General features: G+C 37.1%; 2 protein-coding genes across 4 annotated transcripts in view; one reads left to right on the top strand and one right to left on the bottom strand.

The window, feature by feature from the left end:
• ANLN (anillin actin binding protein) overlaps nucleotides 1–22,904 on the top strand; it is a 28,433-nt gene extending 5,529 nt beyond the window's left edge. The window contains exons 4-25 of one of the 2 annotated variants that reach the window (XM_037383768.1): nucleotides 367–713; nucleotides 1,396–1,618; nucleotides 2,527–2,723; nucleotides 2,859–2,966; nucleotides 3,461–3,581; nucleotides 4,410–4,526; nucleotides 5,087–5,313; nucleotides 5,869–6,020; nucleotides 6,327–6,474; nucleotides 7,130–7,265; nucleotides 7,585–7,767; nucleotides 9,413–9,539; nucleotides 10,507–10,555; nucleotides 10,635–10,691; nucleotides 12,187–12,225; nucleotides 12,579–12,600; nucleotides 13,570–13,682; nucleotides 15,312–15,365; nucleotides 17,079–17,165; nucleotides 18,724–18,831; nucleotides 20,917–21,089; nucleotides 21,493–22,904. In XM_037383768.1, the coding sequence (XP_037239665.1) occupies nucleotides 367–713; nucleotides 1,396–1,618; nucleotides 2,527–2,723; nucleotides 2,859–2,966; nucleotides 3,461–3,581; nucleotides 4,410–4,526; nucleotides 5,087–5,313; nucleotides 5,869–6,020; nucleotides 6,327–6,474; nucleotides 7,130–7,265; nucleotides 7,585–7,767; nucleotides 9,413–9,539; nucleotides 10,507–10,555; nucleotides 10,635–10,691; nucleotides 12,187–12,225; nucleotides 12,579–12,600; nucleotides 13,570–13,682; nucleotides 15,312–15,365; nucleotides 17,079–17,165; nucleotides 18,724–18,831; nucleotides 20,917–21,089; nucleotides 21,493–21,616 (2,912 nt within the window). In that variant the 3' untranslated portion in view covers nucleotides 21,617–22,904. The remainder of the gene's footprint in view (nucleotides 1–366; nucleotides 714–1,395; nucleotides 1,619–2,526; nucleotides 2,724–2,858; nucleotides 2,967–3,460; nucleotides 3,582–4,409; nucleotides 4,527–5,086; nucleotides 5,314–5,868; nucleotides 6,021–6,326; nucleotides 6,475–7,129; nucleotides 7,266–7,584; nucleotides 7,768–9,412; nucleotides 9,540–10,506; nucleotides 10,556–10,634; nucleotides 10,692–12,186; nucleotides 12,226–12,578; nucleotides 12,601–13,569; nucleotides 13,683–15,311; nucleotides 15,366–17,078; nucleotides 17,166–18,723; nucleotides 18,832–20,916; nucleotides 21,090–21,492) is intronic. The other variant, XM_037383769.1, reaches the window with a different exon arrangement.
• Nucleotides 21,898–26,657, bottom strand: part of AOAH (acyloxyacyl hydrolase) — an 85,005-nt gene continuing 80,245 nt past the window's right edge. For both annotated transcript variants that reach the window (XM_037383771.1, XM_037383770.1), the window contains one exon: nucleotides 21,898–26,649. In XM_037383771.1, the coding sequence (XP_037239668.1) occupies nucleotides 26,561–26,649 (89 nt within the window). In that variant the 3' untranslated portion in view covers nucleotides 21,898–26,560. The remainder of the gene's footprint in view (nucleotides 26,650–26,657) is intronic.

A 26,657-nucleotide genomic window follows, 5' to 3' on the forward strand; every position in this document is an offset into this window, starting at 1 on the left:
GCAGAAGATAATTTTGTGGGTGAATGCTAAAGTTTTCATAAAGAACTATTAGCACTGGGGAAGGCCTAAAATAATGAAACTGTTGACTGCAGTTTAATTTTATAAGTTTGTTTTTTTTTTTTCTCTGCTAATGTGATGTCTTGCTTATCACAGCAGTGGCATAAAACTGGGAAACTGCTTGGTTTAAAAATGTATTGGCTTTGCAATGAGCTTTAATGTGATTAGTCTCAATGCCTTCAGAGCTAGTAGCGTGATTCTCTTGATGGCAAGAACACCTAGCTGTTGATACACTTAATATATAGTTTAAGATGCAAATATAACTCAATATATTTTATTAGCAAAATAAATGTGTTTTCTTTTTTCCAGATCCCTCTGAATGTGTTCCTCTGTCTCCTCTCCAGTCAAAAGATCTGTCTGTTTCTCCACCTAAGCAGACATCTAATGCCCTAGCAAGTGATACCCCTATTGGGAGAAGAGGCCGTTTAGCTAACCTTGCTGCTACAATTGGCTCCTGGGAAGATGACCTAAGTCATCCATCTGCAAAGCAAAACAATGCACAAGAACAGCCTGGCACTACTTGTTTATCCAAATTGTCCACTACAAGTGGAGCATCTGCTAGAATCAATAGTAGCAGTGTAAAGCAGGAAGCTGCATCCTGTTCTCAAAGGCTTGTTGAGGCTTCTATTAATAAACCAGCAAACTCAAAGCTAGCGGTGAGTGTCTGATTTAATTGCTGATTAAAAATTGATTTGAGTGTTGGGGGGACAAATATTAAGTCATAACTGTTTAATCTGGATGTAAAGATTTGGTGTGAGCAGTCTTAGCCTGTTTATGAATTTTGCTTTATTGCAATCCCCCATGTCCTTTTTTAATAGCAGGCCTGAAACAGCTTTTCGTGAGACATAAACATGAGTGTGCTTAGAAGTCTTGTAAAAGTTGGTGCTGAAGTAATCGACTGCTGCTCTTGACCATCTGAAGGGCGCTTCTTACAGAGATATTGGGTTCCACTCTGTAATTTAATATAGTTGATTGACTTAAATTGTGTATATTATTGCTCTATAAAAATTCAGTCAGAATGCTGAAATTAGTATTACTAAATGCCTATTGTCATTTCATAAAAAGTGTAAATTGAACAATATCTGCCATGTTCAGTCTCAGTGAAACGTGGGAAAATAGTTAAAGTGGCTGGCAAAAGCATCTGGAATCAGATGCTGAAAGTATCTGACATACTGGATTAAAAAAATCTGCAAAAAGCTTATAATGCTCATTCTCAGCTTTTTCTATTGTTGATGGAATAGGTGTGTTACATTGTGGTATGCTGTGCAGAATGCTTTCATTCTTTTTCTTCTTGAGAGACAGTCCCATCTTAATGTTATTCCTCTTTCCCTTGTTAAGGATCCAAACAATTTTTTAACACAACACTCAAGAGTCACTGTTCCCTGTTCTAAACAATCTGAAGTACGACAGCCACTAACAGAGAATCCCTGCAGCCCTCAGAAAACTGAAGAGCATACACAAACAGCAAAATCAACTTTGCCTCAACCAGTTCAGTCCAAAGAAGAGCCAGTCAAAGGAACACATGTGCAACTTGAACCCAAGGGTAAACCCACAACACCAGGTAAGCTGTTTTTCAGCTTCAATAAAATGTTTGCTCAAATTAGGCTTGTCCTGTGTTGAAAACTACATATTAGTTAAGCATTTGAAGTAATGTATCAGATAATGCCTATTTTCTGCTGTAACTTGAGTAAGGTCCTGAAGAGCTGAAGATAATTATCCTAAATGTACAGCTTCCATATTTTGCAAGGGTATTTTCTTGGATGTGGTTTTAGCAACTCTTGAGAGCAAAATCAATGTAACTTTTCTCTCTATGTAAAAACATATCCTGCTAACATCAGTTGAGACTATTCAAAGCTTCTTTCAAAATGTTGGATACTACGTGTATCCAGTCAATATCAGATAAAGAGTCTGCATGTGTTAGAAGAAATTGGAGCTAAATGCTATAGAAATGCTATAGTGTCTGTCTTTTCAGTGGTAGCACTGATCATCCCCAGTTTTGAGTTCAACTGCTTGTTGGGCTAGAAAGTTGGACTAATAGCTTGAATTCTGAAATGATGGCCAGGAGTTGTGTCTCTGACAATAAAGACAAACTCAATAAAGCAGAGTGGATGTCAAACAATGTACCCGCCTTATGTACTACAATGCTTATTTACATGAAGGATGCAAGTGAGACTGGTTGTAGAGGAAATGTTGAAAAAGTAAACTAGTTTAAATAGCTGGTAGATCACATATGGACATTAAGAAAAGGACATCTACTGGTTCTGATTTGCTGCTTTATTAACTTCAGTGTTCTGTTACTGTGGTGATTTGCACTTCAGGTTTAGTGTGTAATAAAGTATAACGGAGTAAGAGCTGTAAAGCAGACAGCTTAATTGCTTCGTTGAGAAACTTCAGCAGGACGCAAAACTGCATTGATCTCTTTCTGTGTTTTTGAGAGTTTCTTTCAAGGCAAAATAATTGTTCTTGTAGGGGGATCGGGAATTAAGCCCTTCCTGGAACGCTTTGGGGAGCGCTGTCAAGAGCGTAGCACACAGAGTGTACAGAGTACGAATACTCCAAGGTGCAGAACACCCACTGTTACCCCAAATACAAGGACAATCCAGGAAAGGCTTCTCAAACAAAATGAAAATTCCTCTACTGCCAGTTTAGCGCTTCAGCTTAAGCAGGTATGACTTGCTACGTTCATAGCTTGCTTATAAGCTTGGGGAATATTCTTACTGTTACACACTTAACTGCGGAATCTGAAGTGTTTTGACATCTTAAAGCTGTCAGCTTTCCCTCATTCCCCTTTATTTGCTTAGGAACGTGAACGAGAACTTGCATGCCTTCGTGGCCGGTTTGATAGGGGCAATCTGTGGAGTGCAGAAAAAAGTGAAAGTTCGAAGAAAAAACTTCCAGAACCTAAAATGGTAATGTGTTACCTCCATGTATCAAAAGAAGATAGTCTGTGAATTGCTTTACTATGCTCTGAACACAGGGATAGATGTGCAGTTGTAAATAAAAGACAAAAACATGTACTTTGTGAATGCCCAGGCTGTGCAAGACTACTCGGCAAGTGGTTTGTATGATTATTAGCAAATTATTACTTTTTTCCTCATGCAGAATCAACTAAGGAGACAAGTGATACTGCTTTGAGCCAATTGATTGATTTATTTTTGATAATGTTAAGTATGTGGGGTTTTATATTCTATAACTTTAAAAGCAAAACAAAGCTTCTTGCATAAAGATTCAATTTAGTATTTAGTACTCAGCTGAATTTCTTACATATATCAAGAAGGATCCTATTTATTTTGGATAGACAACCTCTTTCTCGTAGCAGGTGCTAAAATGTATTTCTTTCTGGCAGTTTTTTAGTTACTTTGAATGTGACCTCCGGAATGTACTATGTTTTCATTCTTACCAGGAAAGCCAATCTCAGGCTAGTCCAAAACGTCCTCCTAGTTCAGATGTCACTGTTTTTGGATCAGCAGAAGACACACCAGCAGGTGATACGCCAGCAGAGTCTCCCAGTGTGGAGTCTTCAGGTAAGAACTGTCACTGTTTGCCTGTGGCTAAATACTGAAGCACTGTGCTTGACAAAGAGGCTAGTAGCACTGACATATATAGCTAGACCTCTTACTTGGTTACTGATTTGTCTAAATCTTCTCATACGATAATATTCTGCGCTCCTATATCACTTGAAAGATTGGCAAGGCAAGACTGCCTTTTCATTTCTCAGTGGGTTTTCCTGTGTTTCATACTTTCACATATATTAAATGTAGGGAGAGTGAATGAGAATCATTGGTTATAGTTTTAATCTATACTGTACCTAAATATCCAATCTTTCACGGGATGGAACTCTTCTCTTATCAGTATCCCCTTACAATATTAATTCTTCTAACAGTGGACATGAAAAGAATTCTGAGATGCTAGCGTCATCCTTTCTGGTTCTTACTGAGTGGAAGAGGCTCCAGTTCTCTGTGAAAGTGAACTTAATGCTTCTTATATATCAAATGTGTGTCTAGAAAGGCAAGATTGTATCCTGCTCTGGGGTCAGGTTTGGATGTGGTGGTTTTCTTGTTTGTGTTTTAAACTTTTCCTTTTTGCTCTTGAGTGGCTACACTCTTATGGTTTCAACATTGTTTCTTGTGCTATCAATTTTCTGATTGTAAGACAGAAGTCTAGTTGTATGAGTTATGGAGAGTATTCTGATATTTTTTTTTTTTGACAGCAAGCTAACTGGAGTACTTCATTTAGCAGGCTTTTTGTAAGTTGTCAGCTGTGTTATCAAACTTCCAAAATTCAATAATTTTTTTTTTTTGTTGGCTAGACATAATCTTCAATGACTTCTTTTTTTTTTATAAACTACTTAGATGCTCCTAAGCGTGAAGAGGTTGATAAACCCAGTCCTCTGAAGATCACTGACCCAAAGAGTCCTGTAAAAGAGATGTCTGTCTCAAAACTTGAACAACTTGTGGAGAAACCAAAAGGTTTGTATTGAGTAGATGTATGGTAACGTACTTAGCTATCTGTTGCCACTTGTCCAGCAGAGTGTTAATATCCTTCAAGCCTGAACAATGAATTCATCATACATCTGCTGACACTCGTGTGTTTTGTAATGAAGTTTGTATAAAACAAATTGAGAAAAGGATTATGATCAAAGAAGTTTCTTTTGATATTAAAGTCTTCAAGGAATATTAAGATGCTGATATTAAAAGTTTATTGGGAAAGGACAGAAATGACTGCTCTACTATGGGTACTTGCAATTAAATTTCAGATCTGTTAGACAAATTTCAACATTTTAGTTCAAACAAGTGCATTTTTTTATTCCCTCTCTGTATCAATTATGCATCAATTATAATACCTCAAGAAAAGGCTGGAAGTATACTTTAGGGTTCTATATGCCTGACTGTAAGTAGTGCTTTTTAATCAATCTTGTTCAAAAAGCAGAAATAGTTGGCTTATCTGTTAACAGATATCTCTGTTAATTTAATAAGAATGAAGAGTTTAGTCTTGATGCTGCTAATATTTTTAAAACATCACCCTTCAGATGAAGTATATGAAATCGAAATGAATATGGATGGTGATATGAACAGCTCGAAAGTGATAAATGAAATTTTTGAAGTTCTTCAAGAGGATGGTCCAGACATAGAAAAGCTGAAGAAAGAAATGAGCGTAAGCCTGGAAGGTGAAAGTGATGAGGATGAGCAGGAAGAGTCACTGAATATTTCATCAATGTCTCTGTTAACCCCCCTAGTGGAATCCGTTGGTCCAGAGGTGAGAGTTTTTGGGAGGTGGTGAAGGGCTACTTTATCACAGAGATGTGCAATTTGCTTGTGAACATTAGTATTCTGTTGTATTGTGATACCTGGGCAAATAGAGAACTTACAAATGACATTTTGCTAATGAAAACATGATGAAGTAAAGTTATTTTCCTATGCAAATAGCATGTTGGATGCTCTGCTAAACAAGTGGTTTAACTTCTGCTAAATGAAGGTTGAATATATACATCTGTTGCTTGTGCTGGTCTTCTAGTTGTATATGTGTATTCAGATTTTCATCAGAAACTACTTCATTGAACTCAAGGAGTTTTCACCCTTAGGTTCCAAATTGGCACAGTTACCAAAGATCATTGAAGAGAAGTAATTATGTATCTTTAAAATAAATTAATTAGCTTGTTCCATGTCCTAGGAAATACTTGAAAAATGTCTGTTAAATAGTATTGAGCAGCTTCCAAATTTACTGTTTATATGCAGATCAAGTAAAAGTGAGCGAAACGGGTAATGATTAATGTGGACAGGTATCTGTAATATAACCTTTTCTTCTCCCCAGGCCTTTGTTTCTCCTTGTAAGTCAACTGGTGAAGGTAGCAGTATCAGTGATGTAAGTTTGAAGTCTGAAAAGTTCCAAAGGACGAAAGTTCCCCGGGCAGAATCTGCAGACAGTATTGGCTCTGTGTCAGAAGATCGCAACCTTCCATACAGGTAACAAAATAAAAAACCTTGATTCTGTAAGTGTGCAAATTCAAGACGCTGGCCTTTTTAACTCTTCTAATGATGCACACTGCTTAAACTACCAACAGAGCTTTTTTCCAAGATCTTGGGCTTTATCAAGTATTGTCTATGTGTAGTCATTGTTGCTTAAACTTAAAGCGGGCTGATAGAATGCCTTTTAAAAGCCATTTAGGCAAGTTGGAAAACATCAATACCTGATACGTGTGTATGTATATTTAAAAAAAGAAAAGCTTGGCACTCCTCTGAAACATTTAATGGGGTTTTCTCTTTTAAAAGCGTTGATACCTACAGATCTCAAAGATTTAAAGAAACAGATCGTCCTTCAATAAAGCAAATAATTGTTCGCAAAGAAGATGTTTCTTCCAAATTAGAAATGAAAAAGAATGGCCCATCTGATCAAGTCAATATAAAAAAGAAAATGCAGGTATCTAATACTTAAAATCCTTTTTCTGATCTACTAATTCCTTGCTTAATTTCCCTTGTGAATGTCCAAGACATTAACATGCTGCTTAGAACTGCAAAATTAGGTTGTTTAGCATAAATACCTAATGGTAGGGAATGATACTGCATAATTTGAACAGCTAATGATCTCTTGGAAGGATCATGCTATAGGGTAAGTCTGGAGAGAGCAAGCCATCGTTTTGAGAAGGGGACAGGGAATTTCAATCGAATTGCTGACTTTGAATTAGGCAGGATTCATAACTACATACTTCCAGTAGGCAATATTCTGATCTGTACTAGTGCCTTGTTCACCTACATTGCTGAATTTCTGGTTAACTGCTGCTTTCTCTGGTGAAGGGAAGACTAGACTGGATATGGAGTGTTCAGACACAGAAGTAATTCACTTCACACACACAGAGACAGTTTACATTGTCTCTGAAGTAAAAATAATAAAAAAAAAAGCTGTGCTGCAATATGCTTGTAAACTGCAAGAGTTTTGTAGCTTGCTATCTAAATGTTCTGATTTTCTTTTTTCTGATGCATAGCCCTGGAAATGCTGATCTCAAGACATTTCCTTATTTGAATGTAACACTAAATTTTTCTCTTCTTGCTAACTATTTTTACTACTGGTTTACTAGGAGCTGAATAATGAGATCAACATGCAGCAGACGGTGATATATCAAGCCAGTCAAGCTCTGAACTGCTGTTTTGATGAGGAACATGGAAAAGGGTCACAAGAAGAAGCAGAAGCAGAGAGACTTCTTCTCTTTGCAAGTAGGTGGCTTTTTTAGACTCCAGTTCAGTTCTTTGCCATGAAGACTTTGGGGAATAATTGATGAACTCTCACAATCCATTTATTGTGCTACCTTATAGCTGCTTAGTTATAGTTCTTCGCCTGGAAAATGGGAGATGACAATACCTGTTCTGTTTCAGCTTCTATAGGGTAGAGGGTATTTTTGGTATCTTTCTTGTCCCTAATATTCCTACTGCTGGAAGATAATATTTCTGTTGCATTTCACATACTTAAGGCAGAACCCCAAAATTGTTCAATACTAATTTTTTCTCCTGTTAAAACTTTAATTTCTCTATGCAGCTGAGAAGAGAACTGCTTTATTGGAAGAACTGAATAAACTGAAGAGTGAGGGACCTCATGATAAAAGAAATAAAGCTGCTTCTTCATCCACTGAATTTGCTCCATCCAGGGGTTCTGTCTCCATTTCAGAAATGCGTCTACCCCTAAAAGCAGACTTTGTTTGTGGTACAATTCACAAGCCAGGTAAAACTAGCAACTGAAAGCTTTACCCCTTCCCTCCCCCATCCCTGCTACATATATTTATGGTTCATTCTCCTTGGTTGTCTTCTCAGACTTGTCTTCTTGGTTGATGTTTCTCAGAAATCTGGGCGCAATGAAAATTTCACAATTAGGTTTAATTGATCTGATTTTTGGCTAAGCCTTCAATATTATCCATGGTCGTTTTAGCTGCATCCTTTTCTGGTTTGTGAGGTTCAAGAAACTTATCAAGACTTTCCCAGCCAGTCTTAAAGATCTTTGTGGTCCTTTGTAACCTTTTGGAGAAGAAGCAGAATTCTGTATCTCAGACTGGCTTCTCTCTTTGTGCTTTGGAATTTTTTTTTTTGATGGATGCAAGTCTAGTACTAAATATCATTACATAGATTCTGACCTCTGTAGTGTTGTGAGATGCTCATTAAGCCTCTTTTATTTAGTTTGACTTTTAATATCCCAAAATACTTAATTTACAAAGATTAGCTTTCCATTATATATGCTTGTAGCTGGACAGTTGTCACTGAAACTTGAGGACAAAAGTCCTTGGACAGAGTCTTGTTTAACATTGGTTGCAAAACTTCTAATGAATTAAACAAAATACAAAAGGCTACTACATTTTAACAGTCCTATGAAACGTAAAGTGTGGTTTTTTTAAATCTTCAAATAAAACCACAGCCAATAGTATAAATGTAAATATCTGACCTAATTTACCACCCCCACCCTACTCCGGACACGTTACAGTTCTTGTCGCTTGAGAAAATTCATCTCTGTTATAGGAAAGCCTCTCTAACTGTTACAAAAATATAAGTTTAGTTGCTAGCAGTAATTCTTAAAACCAAATTGTCTAAACAAACAACTAAGAATTACTTGTCATCAAAAGTTATTTCTGGAAGTGCAGTATTTGCTATATATTGTGCCCTAGAAGTTCTATTAATCGCTTTCGTCTGTGAAGAGAGCATAAAATATAAAGAGTACAAGTCACTACTTGTTGGAGTCTTCAACAGTTGTTCAGAAAGCTGTGACTTTTCCTGTACAGCAGAGTACTGAAACTGTTTTGGTGGGCGGCTTTGTTTTTTAACATGGTATGATAGCATACAATGCTCTTGCTTTACTGTTATGCAGTTTGCTGCACAAACTCGGAATTATCTCATGACACTATTGAGATGTGTGCTTGTGGTCATCTTTTCCCCTGATGTGAAAAGTTAGCGAAATGAGTTGCCTGGATAAACAATTTCCTTCGTAGGACTGAAAAAAGCATGAGAATGGGCAGTAGCGAAAGCTGATAGACAGTTAAGCTGGTGGGCCTAGAGAATAACAGAGTGTGAGGAACCAAGATTAAGCGCTGAATCTGCCTGAGAGTTCTTCCTCTCTCCTCTCACGCACTGGGTAGTGTAGCTCTGGCCTGAGATGCCCCAGGCAGCAATGCAATTGGGAATCCTGTGGAGACAGTCTTACTAGTGGACACAGTAGAGGGTAAAACCTTCTTTTAAGAGTAAATCTATAAGCAAATCTTGACTGTAACAAAGTGTTTTAAGTGGGCTGAAACAGAGATGCATTCAATGGCAATGCAGTACTTGAGGAGTTTTAGGTATTTGGACACCTCTGGCTAAGAAAACCATCTGATATGTACTTACAGATGCAGCAAATTACTATTATGTAATAATACTGAGATCTGGAGCAGAAAACATGGTTGCAACTCCACTAGCAAGTACTGCTAGCTCCCTGAACGGAGATGCTCTTACTTTTACTACGACATTTAATATGTAAGTATAAAGAAACTGTTTTGGAACCGGTTTCAGCTCTGATGGTGGAACATGCATAAAAATATGTAAAACTTTTGTATAAGGATGTCATATTCTGTAAGCTAATATGATGAAATCTTGTATGATGAAATCGAGTATTTCCTGCTTCAAGAAATAGCTGGAATGCACTTTGCTCAAAAAGCAGTTTAGACTTACTCTACCATCCATCAGGTGATTTCTCTTTTGCTTTTTCTACTTTTTGTTCTTTCCTGGAACACCTGCAGTGACAAATGGATTGCTCTGCCTGAGATGATGTGTCTTTCTCTTTTGCAGCAACTAACATTTTATATAACCGTTTTGGTATCTGGAAGAAAGTACTTTTTAAACCTAAAACTTCAACTCTTATTTGTTAGTTAAGTGTTGTGAGCTAAAATGGCTGTTTGCTTATTTATTAGAGTTTTGCTAACAAACTCGTTCTTGAAGTCCAGCGCAACTGGGATTTTTACTTAAAGCTATTTTAAAAAAAAAAAAATTAAAAACAACCTCTGCTTCTAGAAATGTGCCAGCAGTGGACTGACTGAAGGGTGCAATCTAAGCAATGGTAGATGCACTCTATCTGCCCCTTTTCCTTCCTCTTTTGGTCTTTAAGGTCTAGAAAGTATCTTGAAATAGTAATACACTTAAGTCTTAAAAACAGCAGTGCTGCTTGCACTGAAGAGTACTGTCGTAGAAGTGAAAGGATCCCAAACAGCCCTATTGGCCTACAGGAACAAACAATGACTTACTGATAAGAGATTGGCTATTGGCACTATGGCTAAGCTTCTTTTGCATAGAACCTAGCTCTCGGGACAGTTTTAAGGAATGGAAGGAGGGAGGATGTAAAGAGTAACTTTAAAATCAACCCCAAAAAATCCCACAAAACAAAAAATCATTTTTGCTTCAGTCTGTGTAACTTTTTCTTTTTTTTTTCCCCCCTCCTCCCTCTTAGGCGCGATGTGTCAAATGACTTTGAAATAAATCTAGAAGTTTACAGTTTGGTATGTATCTCTTCCTGTCAAGAGGATGTGTAAGGGAGAATGATGTGTTGTATGTACTTAATACCCTCTTGCCTTACAGGTGCAGAGAAAAGAAGTTACAAGCACTGATAAAAGGAAAAAGTCAAATAAATCTAAGGTAAATGAAACGTGAAATCAGTATGTTGTATTTCAACAGAAGGTACACTAGGAAGACTGCAGTATTCAGGGAGAACTGACTAATAGCTTTAGACAATCTGTTGCTTACTTTTACTCGTCTTGTTCTTTCTTGGAACATCTGCAATGACAGATGGATTGTAGAGTCCTGAAGCTATTAGTATATTGGACCTGCAGTGCTTGGTTGAGTCTGAAATATATTGGAGGGGAAGGAGAAGTCTTACTAGTTCTGCAAAATGCTATCCTTTGCAAACTTATTTATTAGGTGTGACGCCTCTGATAGTGATTTAATGCCCTTATTCTCCACTTGATTTAACTACACCAGTCAATATGCCCTACCCTGCAGTTTGATTTGGCTTAAAAGTTCTATTGATAAACTGCAACACTTCTTTCTTACGAGTGTTAAGTAAAAAATCTAGATACTTATTTTATAAAGCAAATATTGTTTTAGTAACTCCTTGGACATGAACATTTCAGTTTGGACAGAGTGTGCATTTCAAGTGTTTGTGCTTTATTAAGGCTTTGTGACCCCAAACAAGCCAGTAGCTTTCTGGAGGTGGTTTGGTTTTTGTTCTGGTGGTTTAGTGTCTTGTTTGTTTGTTTTTTTCTTGTCTTTCATTCCAATAGCTGGGCATACAGTGTTTTAATGATTTTTAGGTCTGACTTCCTCGTTGTCAAGGTATCTATTACTTAATAAAAACAAGGAACTTGACTGTCTTCTAGAACAGTTGGAATGAGTACTTAAATCCTGTCTTTGCAAACAGAAATGGGAACTTCTTTAATCTTTACTTTGATTTGGCACAATGAAAGCACGCTTCCACCTATCCCCCCATAAAACCAGTTTGAAGTCCAGGATTTATTTCTCTCCTGTGCTGTAGTTTAGAGAGATCTTTACTTCAAACTGAATGTTTTTGTGACATTGTAGGCAAATCACTGATGTGAGGTTATAGGTTGATGTGATAGCATCCTGTATCTGCTTTGACAAGCTTCTTATACTTGTCTTTCAGTTTCAAGAATAGTTTAGTACATAGTTCCAGTTCATGTTTAATATACAGTCTCACTTATACTTCCAGAATTTTACCTGACATATAGATAATGTATGACAGCAGCACATTGAACATCTCTGTACTTGTATTGTGTGTTAAAGACGAGAGTTAACAAATGTAACTTTGAAGCACTGTTACATGAAGGAAAAAAGTCCATGAAGATTGTTTTTTCAAATGCATGCTCTCCGTCCCAAGCTAAAGCATGCTTAAACTTTTCTGCACTAAATATTTGATATGTAGCATTCGTTCTAGTGAAACATACTTCACTAGAAATACATCCAGGCAAAAACCAAGACTTACTCCTTACAGCAACTAGTACCCATTCAAAATTTATTTAGATAAGCCTTTGTTAGTTTCACTGTCTAATTTTCATGCTAATGTGGTGGACAAATTCAGTAGCAAATGTATTTATCTTCTTATATTCTTTTGTAGGTTATTACTCCAAAGAGATTGTTAACATCTATTACCTCTGTAAGTATGAATGCAGTATTGGAACAAGATCTGGTTATGACCACTTCTAAAGGCCATATTCTTACTCTGAATAAGGCTGTGCCCATAGTAGGCTCTTTGTGACCCTTACTTGAAACTCTGTAAACTGTCAAGCTTTCTGCCAAACTATTCAGTCATCAGCTCCAGACATAGCTCTAAATATGTAATGCTGGAAATATGCAGTTACTATGCATTTATTTGGACTTTCTTTTCAAGTTGTATGTGTTTGGGTTAATTTAAGTACTTCACATGTAGTTTCTTTCTAACTTAGCTTGGTCTGTAGAAATTGTCAGAAATTACTTTTCCACTAAGCTTTTATTTCTTTCTCTTTCTAGAAAAGCACCCTTCTTACTCCAGGTAAGTAAAATCTAAACGTGCCAAGAAGAATAACCTACACTTGCTGCCTAAAACAGTATATTAATAAATAATACTTGTAATAGATGATAATTTGGGAGTAATAAACAGTTATGTCAGTTTTCCAGCCCAGAAAGTGACCCTGTGTTTATATCTGAGTTATCATTATGTTTAATGGAAGATCTGTTCACAAAATCAAAATTAGTACGTGGAATTAGATGACTGTGTTTTTCATTCTTTTTGTGAAAAGATGGACTCAAACTAATTTTAAGATAGTCTGATGTCAACAAAATGATACAGAGTAAACCTGAAAACATGAACAGATTCTGAAGTATTGCTTGTCTAGTGTTTTAAAATGCTTATATATTTCTGACTCTTGGGGGAGAACAGCAGCATCTCTGAGTGTTTTTCGAACTACGTAGAAATGTATTATATGCTTGTCTGCCTAGAGAATGAGGCACTTGAGCTACCTTTAGCACAAATTGCAGCAATAAGGAGCTCATGAACTAACTCTGGAATGTCTATCGTGCTGCTGCAACTAGTCGGATTCCAGTGCCAGAGCTATAGTGCTTGTTTTGTTGATACAAGTGCAGAGCAGAATACAGGCATACAGGTTCTGGAAGTTTGCAGTGTGTTACTTGAAGCTGAGATTTGAAAGTCTAGTTCCTACTGCAGAGCATGTGTGCTTTGTAGTGTGCCCTAGAGTGCTCTCAGTCCCTCTGACACTTCTTAGACTGCTTTGTTTCCTTCTTTGTGGATATTTCAAAACTTTCTGAAAGAAAAGATCTGTTGAGAAGGACTATTGTGCATCGAAATCCTGTCTGAACGTGCTGCTGGGCTGTGCTGCAGAGTGCTTCTCCTGGAGCACTGAGTAGGGCACGCATGCAGTAGTACAAATAAAGCCTTTTTAAGCCTTGCAGCATCCTGATTGTTTATTGTGTTATGAATTGACTTTAACTTCTTTCTCCATAGCCATGGCCAGTCCAGGTGGCCCCAACGCTATTCGCAGTACTAATTTCATCCTTGTTGGATCGCACAAGCTATCGCTGTCTTCTGTAGGAAATACTAAATTTGTATTGGACAAGGTAATGGAAATTATTGATTACTAATCCAAAGGTAATTGTATACTGTGTATACTGCTAGAAAAAATAAGTCAGGGTTTACTGTTTTCAGGTGACATTACCATCCTAAAAATGGAACATACAGGTTTTTATATATATATATATGCTTTTACTTTATATATTAAAAAAATTGTGTATAGTTCTTACTAATTTAAGTTTGAATGACTGAAATGTAGTTTTGAGATACAAAAGAAAAAGGCTTCTGTTATTATGCCAGATGTTCTTTCTTTTCTGTAGCTCAATGTAAGGTATGGTTATGCAAAGATAATGAAGGCATTTGGTTACTGATTTGCGTTCACTGATGAAAAAACTGATGTATGCAATTGGCATCTCTGTGTGTGGTCTTTATATTGTTCGTTGCTCTTACAGTCTTGCAGTTATCTCTAAATAAGACATTAAGTGTGTTTTAATGATAATGAGGTTTCAAATCTGTATTTAATTGACTTAAAAATTGCCATTTGGATATAGTCAGGAGTATGAATTTCCTTTCATATCCCAATTAAATTTGTAGAAGCAAACTATCTTAATATTTTTCAGAGCTGCTATTGAGTTTTATACTATTGGTTTCTTGTCTAAACAGAGTATGTTTATTGGCTCTTACTGTTAGAAGTTAAAAAGATACATTCTTACATTCATTGTAATCTCTAACCTTGTAATACATTATACCTAAAACCTGTTTTAATAGGTGTTTATGCCAGTAGCTATCCTAAGCTAACAAATTAATTCAAAAGTTACTGCAGCTTATGATAGTACTAAATTACAGCTTTATCTATTCAAACAGCAGTGTGAGAATGAATTTTATTCTTGGCTAATTAAGTCTTATTGTGATGATAGTAGTATTGCAATTATAGCTTCTGGTGAGAGATGAGATAATAAGAATTGGTTGTGTTTGTGCATAAGATTACAAACAAAATATTGCAATAATCCCAGCTTGCTTTTTAGAAGTTTTACTCTGTGTGGGTAGAAACAGACTCCTTTACTGGCCCAGATTGCAGAACTTAATGACATCAGTGCAATTCAACTGTTGACTGAACTTCAGAAGTACCGGCGGTGGTTCTTCAGCATAACTGTTCATCTTCAGAATTCTAGTTATTTTGTGTATGGCTTGGTTAGTGGAAACTGCTTGTTCTTGGAGTTATGGGAATCAGCTTTTAGATTACATTCAGCAGTCTGGGTTTGAACATTTTTAGTTTACTCTTTAGGGCAGAACACTGGACTAAACTAGTAAACTGTAGCATAAGCACAAGGTTCAAAAAGAATTCTGGGGAAACAGTCACTCGGTTAACTTTTTCCAGGTCCAAACTTCAACAGTTAGAATAATTCCTCTTTTTGTCAGATAATTTAACAAAAAAGTTACTGTCTCTGTAAAGCTTCAGTTTTGACTTGGTCTGTGGTTGTACCAAACAGCTGCTTTTTAACTTGCTCCATGCATTTCTAATACGGAACAAATGGCTGCCACAGTGGTTTTTTGAGTTTCATTCTTCCCTTTTATATGCCCTGTTAAAATTCAGAATACAAAGGACCGAAGTATCCTTTTTTTTGTAAAATTTAACTCTACACTAATCGCATTGAGCATGTTTCTTTTTTCCCTAGATAAATTTTGAAGGGGAGGAAAAAGACCTGCTGGGCTATATGTTCCAGGACAAGGTTTCTATGATCCTTTAGTTTATAACATAAAATAGGAAACTGCTTGGTAATGCATGTTGCTTACATCTGTCTGGCCTTTTTGCAGTATTTATTTTTTTGATTCTTCTAAGAAAATGCTTACAAAGATTTACTAACTAAACGTAATTGTTAGGAGCCTTTAAGACTTGCAGAATTGTACTTCCTGTCTTTTGCAGTAATAAGCATGCTGCTAAAACTCAAACTTATTTAGTCCATCTCAGGTTTTTCCTTAACTAGGGTGTGTCTCTTGTCTTCCTAGAAAAATCCTCCTCCTCTAGCAATCTTACTTCAAAACAATCATTGTGTCCTAAAGATTACTAGTTAGGAAATTTGAGTCAGCTTCTTGATGAACTGCACAGAACCAGCTACTCTGCTGATAGAGAAACAGGAAAAAAGACTGGTGGCCTCAATATTGGTTTAACTCTACTTCTTGCCAGTGAAGAAAATTAAAATCGCACAGGATCTTGTTTCTTATTCTGTTGAGACCATATTCTGTCGAGACCTATTAAGACTTTGATTTTTAAGCAAAAAGTGATCATAAAGAACTAAAGTTTTCAAAGTACTAAACATATCAAAATGTGACATTCTTATTTGTACACAAATGTGCAATTAAATGTTTTGCTTGGTGTATAAATTTCTGGCTTTAGGAATTATGTAAATCGATATACTTAAAATCATTTGGTCTTTAATGTGTGAAAATAGTTTTATCTAGTTAATATAGACTATTAACTGAGATCCCTCAGAAGAAAGTGTTTTAGGTTACTTTTACATGTTTTCTCTCAAAATTAAGCAGGTGTTAATTTTAGCACCTGTAACTTCTTATTTGTAATCAAAAGTCTCTGAAGAAACAGATTGGTTTTTTTTTAATTATTTTGCAAATTCCTGGGAGTTACCTTGATTGTCTTTACAGATGATCTTCTGTGACAGTAAGCCAACTTCTTATGGTAGATACCTGAATGACCACTCCAGAATGCAAGCTACACTAATCATGGGTCTTAGTTTTCTCTTCATCTAGCTGGATATTCAACAATTGCTTTCTTTCTATCACCTCCACCCCGCTAGCCTTTGAAAGGGACATATTTTGTTAGCTAAAATGTAATATTTTATCATTATGTATACAGGAGGCTGTTTTGAGACCTGCTTATTTTGTAATAGTGGTGTAGGCTCTGTGTAACTGCTGTGTTCCATTTGTTTTATTTTTTTTCTGTACTGGCACACAGCTCTTCACTGGTAAACTTTATAATCCACAAAGTAGATTCTTCTCTCCTGACATAAATCTGAAAAGAATGCAAAACCCACAAACCTGAAGTGCTTATCGCATCCAGGTACCAATCCTGTTTAAGTCCACTTTGGTATTTTCCAAAGAGCTTGATGTCAAACTGAGACAGAAACTTGCAGGTTGTGAACTGGTGCTTTGTGTTATTTTTAACCATGCTTGGGGTGCCTGTTTTTCTAGACAGAAGCATGTTTGTGCATAAGTCCTGAGCAAACTAATAAGCAAATAAGTCTTGAAAAGCTTCTAAATGAACTCAAAACAAAAAGTGATTATTACTGTCTTGCCTGAGACTGACTGCTTCTTTCTGGTTGGAGATCCTAAGAGCAAGACAGTGCTAACATCCTGGTGCAGGTGGCTTGCTTGAAATGGTAGAGTTGAGAGGTGTCAAAATTATTACTAATTGTTTTACTTCTTTGCAGGTTCCCTTTTTGTCTCCTTTGGAAGGTCATATATATCTGAAGTTAAAATGCCAAGTGGACTCTTCTGTGGAGGAGAAAGGATTCTTGGTAAGGTATTCACTTCAGATTCCTTCCTTGGAAATTACAGGTCCTATTAAATGTAGACGCTTTTTCAACTTCACACATGTATTTGTAGTAATTGTGAAGTTTAAAACTTGCTTGAGGTTTTTTGGGTTTGTTTTTTTTTTTTGTTCCCTTCTCTGAACCAGACCTCAAAGCTTTCCCAGTTTATCTTCTAAACTCACCTAAATTAAAACTACCCTTTAGGAGTTTGTATATCTTTCTTCTAAACTGTTAATTTGTTCTTCTGAACTTCAGTTAAGTCTCTTGCAATAATCTGATGTGAGATGAGATTGTAATTTCTCTGCCAGGAACTTCTAGAGGACATCTTGGATTTTTTTTTTTTTTGTCTAGTAAAACCAAATTCTCGCTAGCAAAATATTATTTCCCCCTTGCCCACGTTCACAGACTTTGGAAGCGATGGTGTTTTTTTGAGAAACATCTTGAGCAGTTTCTCTCTCTAAAATTGGATTTAGAAAATGCAGCTGATACTTGGGTCTAATAGTTGGAGCTGGTGAGATGGTGCCCAGCAGATGGCAGTAAATGTGCTATGAAAATGCTTCAGCAAAACATGAACATTTGCTACTGTTTTGGTGCTTTCAGAAATCGGAATTTCTTCAGACTCTTTTCAAGCAGTTCTTTGTCTTCTTTCCCTTTACTTAATTGAAGTTGAACAGATTTTGTTAGATGTAAACATTTCACATGCTTATGATATTTGTTACCGCATATTTTTATGTACTAATTTAAGAATGTCCTTGTTTACTTCTGCTGTGCAATACGTAAAGCCTGTAGAATGGTGTACATGCATATTAAATATTTTTTCAGAATAACGGTTTGGAAACTCCCTGTGCCGTTAAAAAATATAAACCCAGTTGTGAAAAGTAAAAAACACAACACACAAATGGATTGGAGATAAAAGTTCTGTAGAAGTTCAAGAGGGATCGGGAATAGAAGTCAAATACTAAACTTTCCATTCCAGTGCTAAGGAAATGGGGCTTGAAATTGGCATAATCCTGCATCCAGTAAAATAACTGCCAACACAAACATTTAAAAATCAATTTTTAATTTCTTTTAAACTGACTGGACTCCTGAGTGTGGCCTGTAGAACAGCCAAACATTTTGTAATTCTGAATTGTAAGTCAAAGAAGACTTAAATACCTAATCATAATAAATTGTTATACTAATACATGTTCTGTGTACCATTCATCCTGTATCTGCTATAAGTTCTTATATCTCCATTACCTTAAAATAATGGCAACGCTTACCGCTGTCAACATGAAAATATGGTAACTTGAAGTAGCAGTGATAAGTGCATTTTGAGCAAAAGGCTACAAACTTGACAATGATAGTGTAAGCCTGTTTCTGTGCCATCTGGAAAATAAATATACTAATAGAAGTCTCTGCCAGTATATATTTTTTCCTTCTCTAATGTTTACTCCTATGAAGGGTTGTACTTGCAGAACCATTCCAGTAGAAAAATAGTTCAGTACAGAGCAAGCTCAAGGTATAACGTTACCTCATTTTTAATTTAAAATATTTTTTTAAGACTATGTTCGAAGATGTTAGTGGATTCGGAGCGTGGCATCGTCGCTGGTGTGTGCTGTCTGGAAATTGTATATCTTACTGGACATATCCTGATGATGAAAAAAGAAAGGTAATGCTGGTTTATGAAGCTGAAGTCAAAAGTTCTGTAGTGCCCTACACAACGAGCTGTTCATTTTTAATGACAGTAATGTTCAGGCTTATAACAGGTAAGTATATTCAAAGCATGAGATTCAAGCTTATAACGTTTTCTGGGGGAATGGAGGGGACTTCTCTTCATAAATCTGACCTAAATCAGGGCAAACCTAGAAACTGACTGCTTTATCTAGTAATAGGTAAGGGAAAGGGAAAAAGCAGAGGAAGATCTGTATGTAATTTCCCCTTTAGTCTTAAGGCTTTCCATTGTGCTTGTCAGATGACTATTTAATTGAAATTGATCAGACTTGTACAGCTTAATAAGCAAACTGTATCTAGTTGTGTTAAGATTTAGACAAAATGATGACTCTAATGCTTAATACAGTAAAGGATTAGAGTGGGCAATCTTTCTATATTGCAAAAGCATAGCTGTAATTATGGACTCTCTTAGCTGCAGGCATTGTTTTCTTGCAGCTTTACATCATAGCTGAAACTAGTACTTTTTAAATGGTTTTCATGGAAACCTAAGTTGTTGCCTGGCTAATGATACCAGTCAGAGAGGTTCATCTGTCATTGAGGTGAACCATCTTGTCTCCTTAGCCTGTTCTTGTAGTATGTACCAAAATAATTCCAGGTCCTTCTAAAGACTGCTTTAGAGAGGGTTTCTCTGACTCACTTAAGCAATTTACCATTAAACACTTGCTTGTTTGTTGGCAGAACACTTTCTTTCCCAAACTCTGTGGCAAACTCTGGTCCTTTTGGGTCTTCTATGCCAATCCAGATGCCTGAGTTTAGTTTTTTCCCCGCTAACAGGGGAAGACCATATGCTGATAGCTGACATTGCCAAAATATATCAATGTACTTTCTTTCCCTGCCAGGAGAGAGGAAAAAAGTCTGTGCCTACTGTAATAGAAGATAGGCAAAAAAATGGTGTTAAGCAAGAAAAAGGTTCTTATTCTGCTTTCGTCTGCAAGAAGCATTGGTTTGTTTTCTAGATTCTGTTCTTGAAAAACTTCTAGCTTGTTTTGCTACCATTCTGAGAAAGGGTCAGCTGTATTCTTTTGATATGCTGTCCTCTGCAGTAATATTAAACTCTACCCTTACTAAATGTTTTCCCTACCTCTCCTATATCTGATCTATCACTGCAGGGATAGCTGTAGCTCAGAATTATCATTATTGGACATTGATTGCTTGAAATCACGACGTGTTTTTTAAATAAATTTCCCATGGCTGTACATATATTGCCAACATGCAACCCATTTCCTAATGTTTCCTAAAATGGAGCTATCCTTTTTCCTGTAACTGCATGTTGTTTTAACTATCTATGAATAGTATAGTGAACATGCCCAACAAATAGCAAACTCTCTTCCAAGCCAAGAGCAGCTTGTGATGTTTCTCTGATGAGGTATTCTGTAGGTGTGAAGAATTAGAGCCAAAGTCTGTAACTAACTTTAGGCATGCAGCTGAGCCTCTGTCTGTAGTCAGCAGAAAGAGATAACTGCCTTGAATGTTCTTTGAGGGGGTCTAGGTATTGACTATAGAGGGAGCTAAAGCAGCTGGACTCAGCCCATAGGTACCTTAGTTGAATGTTTGAAGACTAATCCATATGTTTATAGGTTTTGAAAAGAATGATGCAAGCATGCCTAAAGTGCTGGTTTTCTGTAGGCTTTGACTGGGTTTATTCTATCATTTTTATCAGTATCTGTCTGATACTGATAATGTATCTGGATTTTATTATGAAGTTCTCTCAAATTTGAGAGTGAAAAAGCCTTTTTTAAGGAGTAAAGAGAAGGGGGGGGGGATATATCTTTCTAAAGCCTAAGCCTTTGGTAGGGGATAGATTTGTTAGCTGTATTGCACATGGCTGAGCAGGGAATGTTCCATTGACTATATTAGCTTCCTTCAGCTATGGCTCTTAAACACAGAAAGTGGAATCCCTCTTTTTGTATGAAGTAATTGACTGGGGGGACTTGTCACCTCACATGGCAAAAATTGTCAAAACATTGTTAAGAATTACTCTTGATTGCAGTAATCTTGACTGATAGACTAACTTCACTTCCAGCATCCTTTGGGCCGGATAAACTTGGCTAACTGCACTAATCATCAGATTGAACCCGCCAACAGGGAGTTCTGTGCCCGTCCCAACACTTTTGAACTAGTAACTGTCCGACCTCAAAGGGAAGATGACAGAGAGACTCTTGTCAGCCAATGCAGAGACACGCTCTGTGTTACAAAGTGAGTGGGTAAAATTGTGAAACTTGTGGGAGGTTATGGGACGTGTGTGGGGAGGGGTGTTCTGCCTCAGGTGATAGTTTTAATAACATCGGAGCTTTACGAGTTTGACATGCCAATGCAAAGCTCATTTAAATGCTAAGACTTTGGGACCATACTTGAACTGTCTGGTTCACTTTTAGTCCTATTTTGTCTTGCTGTCCTATTTCAGTCTTCTGAGGGTAAAGAACTCAACCCTTCCAGAAGTGGAAATGCCAGGTATCTTGGTAGTGAGGTTGTGGCATGCTTGACTTTAATTATTCCCCTGCTGTTTGGGCTTCCATAGATGATCAATTTGACATTTTTCAGAACAACTAAGTAGAAGTGGAGAAGATGTACTTAAACCATTGGGTTCTTTGCCTTTTAGGAACTGGCTGTCTGCTGATACTAAAGAAGAGCGTAACCTTTGGATGCAAAAGCTCAACCAAGTCCTTGTTGACCTTCGCATGTGGCAGCCTGATGCCTGCTACAAACCTATTGGAAAGCTTTAAACTCCAGAAGGGAAATAGCAAAGAAAATACGTATGCAAAACCCTGCATGTGAACTACACAAAAACAACTTAAATGAAAATGTGGGAAGTCCTCTGGGTCACTTATGCTTTAAATTTGAGACAGTATTTAACATTATATAGGACTATGTTATGCGGTGTTTTTATTTCACTTTAAGAATTTTAAAACTTTGTCACTTCCTAGCTTTTGAGTATGGTTTGAAGAGATTAGCTGTTTCTAAATATGCTAAATATTTATATAATTCTTTATTTGGAAGGGTTTGGTTTTTTTTTTTAGCTAAGTACATTCTCTTCTTTAAACAACTAAATTATTGCAGGAAATCACGCTTCAGGGCAGGAAGGGGGGACAAACTAGAGCTAAAACCCAAGCTTACTAGGTAACTCCCTGAAAGAAACAATAGCTCAGAGTTTTCTAGGAAGGATGGCGCTGAAGCACAAAATTTAATATTGGAGGGGTTGGAGGGGTTTTTTTGTAATGATCAGGCATAGAAGTTACTAGTAAATTTTATTCTACCACATGCAGCATAGGTATTTCTTGCTTGCACAGTGTCCTTGTGGTCAGAACAAAAGACATGCACAATATATTCATACTCTTGCAACTTCTTATACAAACTAGTATGGATAAGTGCATGACATGTATACTATGTGATTTACAGGGATTACATATGCAGTATATTGCACTTTGATAGAAATGAAAGGTCTTGAATATTCTTCTTAGGATGGCTATATAAAAGAAATTAGGTTTAGGGTTGTATATGTCAGTATTTCCTGGTAGTCCTGGATTGTACAAGCTAGAATTCTCCATTTGAGAACCAGGAATAGGTTGTAAAAGTGCTTTTTTAAATTTTTTTTTTTTAATAAGACACTATAAAGCTGCTATGTACCAACTAATACTCTGCTGGCCAAAAGTATGGGTCTTCCTCCCCCCCCCGTAGACATGTCCATAAATGCAGATAACAGTACTTCTGATCCATTATTAATATGGCAAAACTTTGCAGTTAAAACTTGCAATTTTCATAGCTTTTCAGTGGGCTTAGTGAAATACTGTCTCATTACTTCACTGTTGCAAATGCAATAGTGGCATACTTAAAATTGCTATTGCTGTTAAATATTCACACTTGAAACACTAAATTCTGTTAGGTTGTACTGTTTTCATCCTGCCACTTCTGTACTTGCTTTTAAATCTAGTTTCCTTTGTCTGTCTTTAGAAATATTTTTAAACTTCTGTATTGAGATTTATTTTATTCATTTAAAATAAAGAATAAAACATTTCTGCTTTTTTTTTTCCCCCCCCCATAATGTCACCTATGCATTTGAAATACTAGTTTTAGGCTGAAGAAGAAAAGCTGAGCTCCAGGCTATGCTTAAGAAAAGATTCTATTCAGTATGTGTGTCCCAAAATACCCCTTGATTTAGGAATGTAATGTGATGCCTCAGGGGTAGCAGTACTAAATTTTATAGTGGGAGGCCAGATTGCCCATGCGTGGTTACCATGAACTTCATGGAATGTATGTGAATGTAGAAGCTGCTGGAGATGAGCAGTTAATCAAGTATGAAGAGGAGAGGTGGTTGTTTTCTCTTGTGATAGAGAAGAGTTGTGGCAGCAGAGCAGCAATACAACATGGACAGTGGAAGAGTAACCTTTGTGGATACACAGTAGGCTGCCTGCTTAACCTTCCAAGTGTATGTTAATAAAAATCATTAATTATGAAATGAGTCCACAGAAAGGTGTTAAGAATGGAACAGGATCTATACAAGGCAATGACATTTTTATTTAGGCCAACTGGACTGCTCTCCATTGTAGAAACTAATCTGTGTGTGTTCATTGTCCAAGATGGAAAAATTACCCTCGTCAAGGAAAGATGAAGTGTACAACAGGTGATGTAAGTTAGAAAAACTGACCTGAGTTGTGGGTTCTAGGCACAAGCTGTCAGTGATGATGTGCTACTGCAGCCAACAGCAGTGTGTGACACTAGCTTGGCACCAAGCCTGCATTTACAGCTTTACTGACTTGCATGGCTGTGTCCTCCTGCCCCTCCCAAATTCCCCTGCTCTTTTAAGGGTGAGCTGTGGAAAAATTTTCAAAAATGTTGGCAAACGTATTTTTTTTTTCCATGTTTGTAGCGGATACTTTTTGAAGAGGCTGGACTGTGTGAATTCAAATAGCTTCTGGTAGATATAGATGTTCTATACCTCAAAAATAGTTACTACTGTCTGATTTCAAACAAAGCTTTAAGTTTTGTAAAAACAGTTTATAGACGGAATAGCATCAAAACCCCTCTTTTCATGTACAGTGCGTTGGAACTAGCTGGTGACATAATCCCTCCCATATTCATGTGCTCTAACTCTCCCTGCAAAAAGACCTTGATAGACCAGTTATTGAAATCTGTACTGCCATAAAGCTTGAATTTCATGGAATTATACTTAGCTTTCCAAGATAACCTTTTTTTTTTTTCTTTTTTTCCCCTGCTTATTTCTCTCTTTCCCATGCATTTATCACCTTCAACTGATCTAAGCACCAGGAGACAGTTAAACTAATGGAACAGACTAGGATTCATGGTTCATTACTACTGTAGAATAAGTAAGCTTTTTCAGAGGCATTTTTTTAAATATAGGACACTTATTTTTAGAGCGGTACTGGTAAGTGATTGATGGTTGGGGTTGCAGATCTTCAGCTGCTTTTTGCATTCTTGGAAATAATGGAGTGACATAGTGGTTGTAAAGGCTGATGGCTTAACAGACCTAAAATTCATCTTTATTTGCAAATAGTTACTGCATTAGTTACAAATCAAGTGTCTGCGTGCAGCCTAATTCTGAATGCAAAGCTTGCCTCTGAAGCACGAGGGTATGTGGTTTGGTTATGCTCCTTCAGCTGGTGGCAAGCCCATCTCACGGAGTCCCTCAGAGACCCCCTATCCAGCACGGAGCAATGATGCTGGGCAAAGCGCTTTTCTTTGGGATTCGGCTATGGGGGTTTCAGGTCCTCTTTGGGAAGATGTTCTAATTTTACAAGAAAGCTTTTTTTTGATTGTTCAGAAATTCAGGATGTTCACTAATAAGAAAGTCTATAAATGGAAAATGCTCTGGGCAACGAAGCTTATTTTAGCTGAGGAAATTTCAGTTTTACTGGCTTGTAAAACTCCTAATTGGTGTTATTAAATCCGAAACTCAAATGAAATATAATTTGCAACAAGATTGCCTGAAAATTTGGCTTCTAAACACATACTGTTCCCTTCCCCCTTTTAATTGCTATATTTCTGCATTTTGGTGTAGAGGAAATTATCTGATATTCTGTAATTATTGTCTGTGCTGTACTTGGTGTGTAGTAAAAACATGCGGATGCACTTGTTTCTGTCCTGGTGTTGTTTTTAATGAAAGATAGGAAGCCTGACTAGGCAATAAAAAAATAGTTAGAAGGTGTTCTGCCTGGCGTGGTGTGCATCAAATGTTGTGCTGTTTGGTGGAGAGAATTTGTGTAGGAAGCAGGGATATTTCCTTTTCCTTCTAATGCTAAATAGCCTTCCTCAGGCATGCCTCTGTGGAATTGAAACAGTTTCTTGGGAGACCGGATATTTTGGTAACGTCTAAACGCTTTGAACGTATTGGGGCCTTATTAGTAAGTATCATTCAATTAAGGAATGTATTCCCTTTTGGTTTCCTAAAGTAGATGACTTGAATATTTACTTAAATGTTAGCGGTTGTCCCAAAGGAATTCTATCTTAATAAAAGCAGTGGTACTGACTGTACTCTAAAAGAAGGAAAAGGATCTAGGATAGCAATAATACACGCTTCAATCAAAATAGCGTTAGCCAAGTCATCCTCTACCTGCTCAAAATGCTGAGAAGATGCAGAGCCGTGGCCAGTGGTCCCAGGTCCGTACGGAGCCAGGACATCTGCTGTAGTTTGGCCCGCAGCTTCGGGTGGCGTTAACACTTTCTATTCACCAGATTTTTTTTTCCCACCTGTAATTAATGACATTTTATGTGGTCTGATCCCTTCCTCACCAGTAAGGTTGTGAGTAGGTAAAGCTGTCTCTTATTTTTTAAAGATTTATTTATTTAATTTGCTAAGAGCATTGCATAAGCTGCTAAAAAAAATAATACTAGTAATTCTCAACCTTCAAGACTGTGTACGAAGTAGAGCAGATAAGGGCTGCCCAGTATCTTCAGTGATTCCCCGGGTCGTGCCTGTAAAAGATACGGGACTGGGTATATCATATTTGTTCAGAAGCAAAAGAGCAAAGGTGTATTAAAGGTTGAAAAGGCAACCTGTTTTAAATACGTGAAGGGTGGTCATGTTACAATCTTGTTAATGGGGGGGAAGAGAACCTGTGCTCAGCCAGCCTGTGCTAATGCTCTCAGGCAAACCGAAATTCTAGTGCCTTGTTATTCCTGGCACGTATTAATTAGCAAATGGCAGCTAAATAATGTATTGACAGTCAAGGTGATCACATACGCACAATTTATAGCAAAGTAATGAGTTTGGGGGTCACCCCCACCCCGTTTTGGGGTCAAATTAACAGTTGAAACAGTACAAATGGAAAGCCCAGAAATAATGTTCTACAGTGGGAAAAAAAAAAAAGGGGGGGGGGGGTAGGAGTTTGCTATATGTGGGAAAAAATCATACAGATTCGCAAACCAGTACAGCAAACAGTCTAGCTGGCACGTATCATTTGATTTTTATTTTTGTAGCTCCACAGAAAAAGCATAGCCTACTTGTGCAGGTGAGATACAAACTGAAAAGAACGCTGTTGTGTTACGCCTGCTGCTACTGGCTCTGATAACTTGCCCTCTCCCTTTTTTTGTGTCTGTCTTTAATCATCTTGTTTCCTGGAATGCACTGGGAAGCATCACCGTTATCCGTGATAGGGGTCCAGCAGTTGGAAAGTCAGTGTCCACCTTGATCTTTGAATATAGCTTCAATCTGGTCATTGAATGGATTCTCCTTTCCGAGCACTTGAGGCCATTCGTGCAGCGCCTTCTGCCAGGTAATGCTTGTTCCGAGAGCAGCAGCAATCTGCAAAC

This window comes from Falco rusticolus, chromosome 4, assembly GCF_015220075.1.
Source record: "Falco rusticolus isolate bFalRus1 chromosome 4, bFalRus1.pri, whole genome shotgun sequence".
Classification (NCBI taxonomy): Eukaryota; Metazoa; Chordata; class Aves; order Falconiformes; family Falconidae; genus Falco; species Falco rusticolus.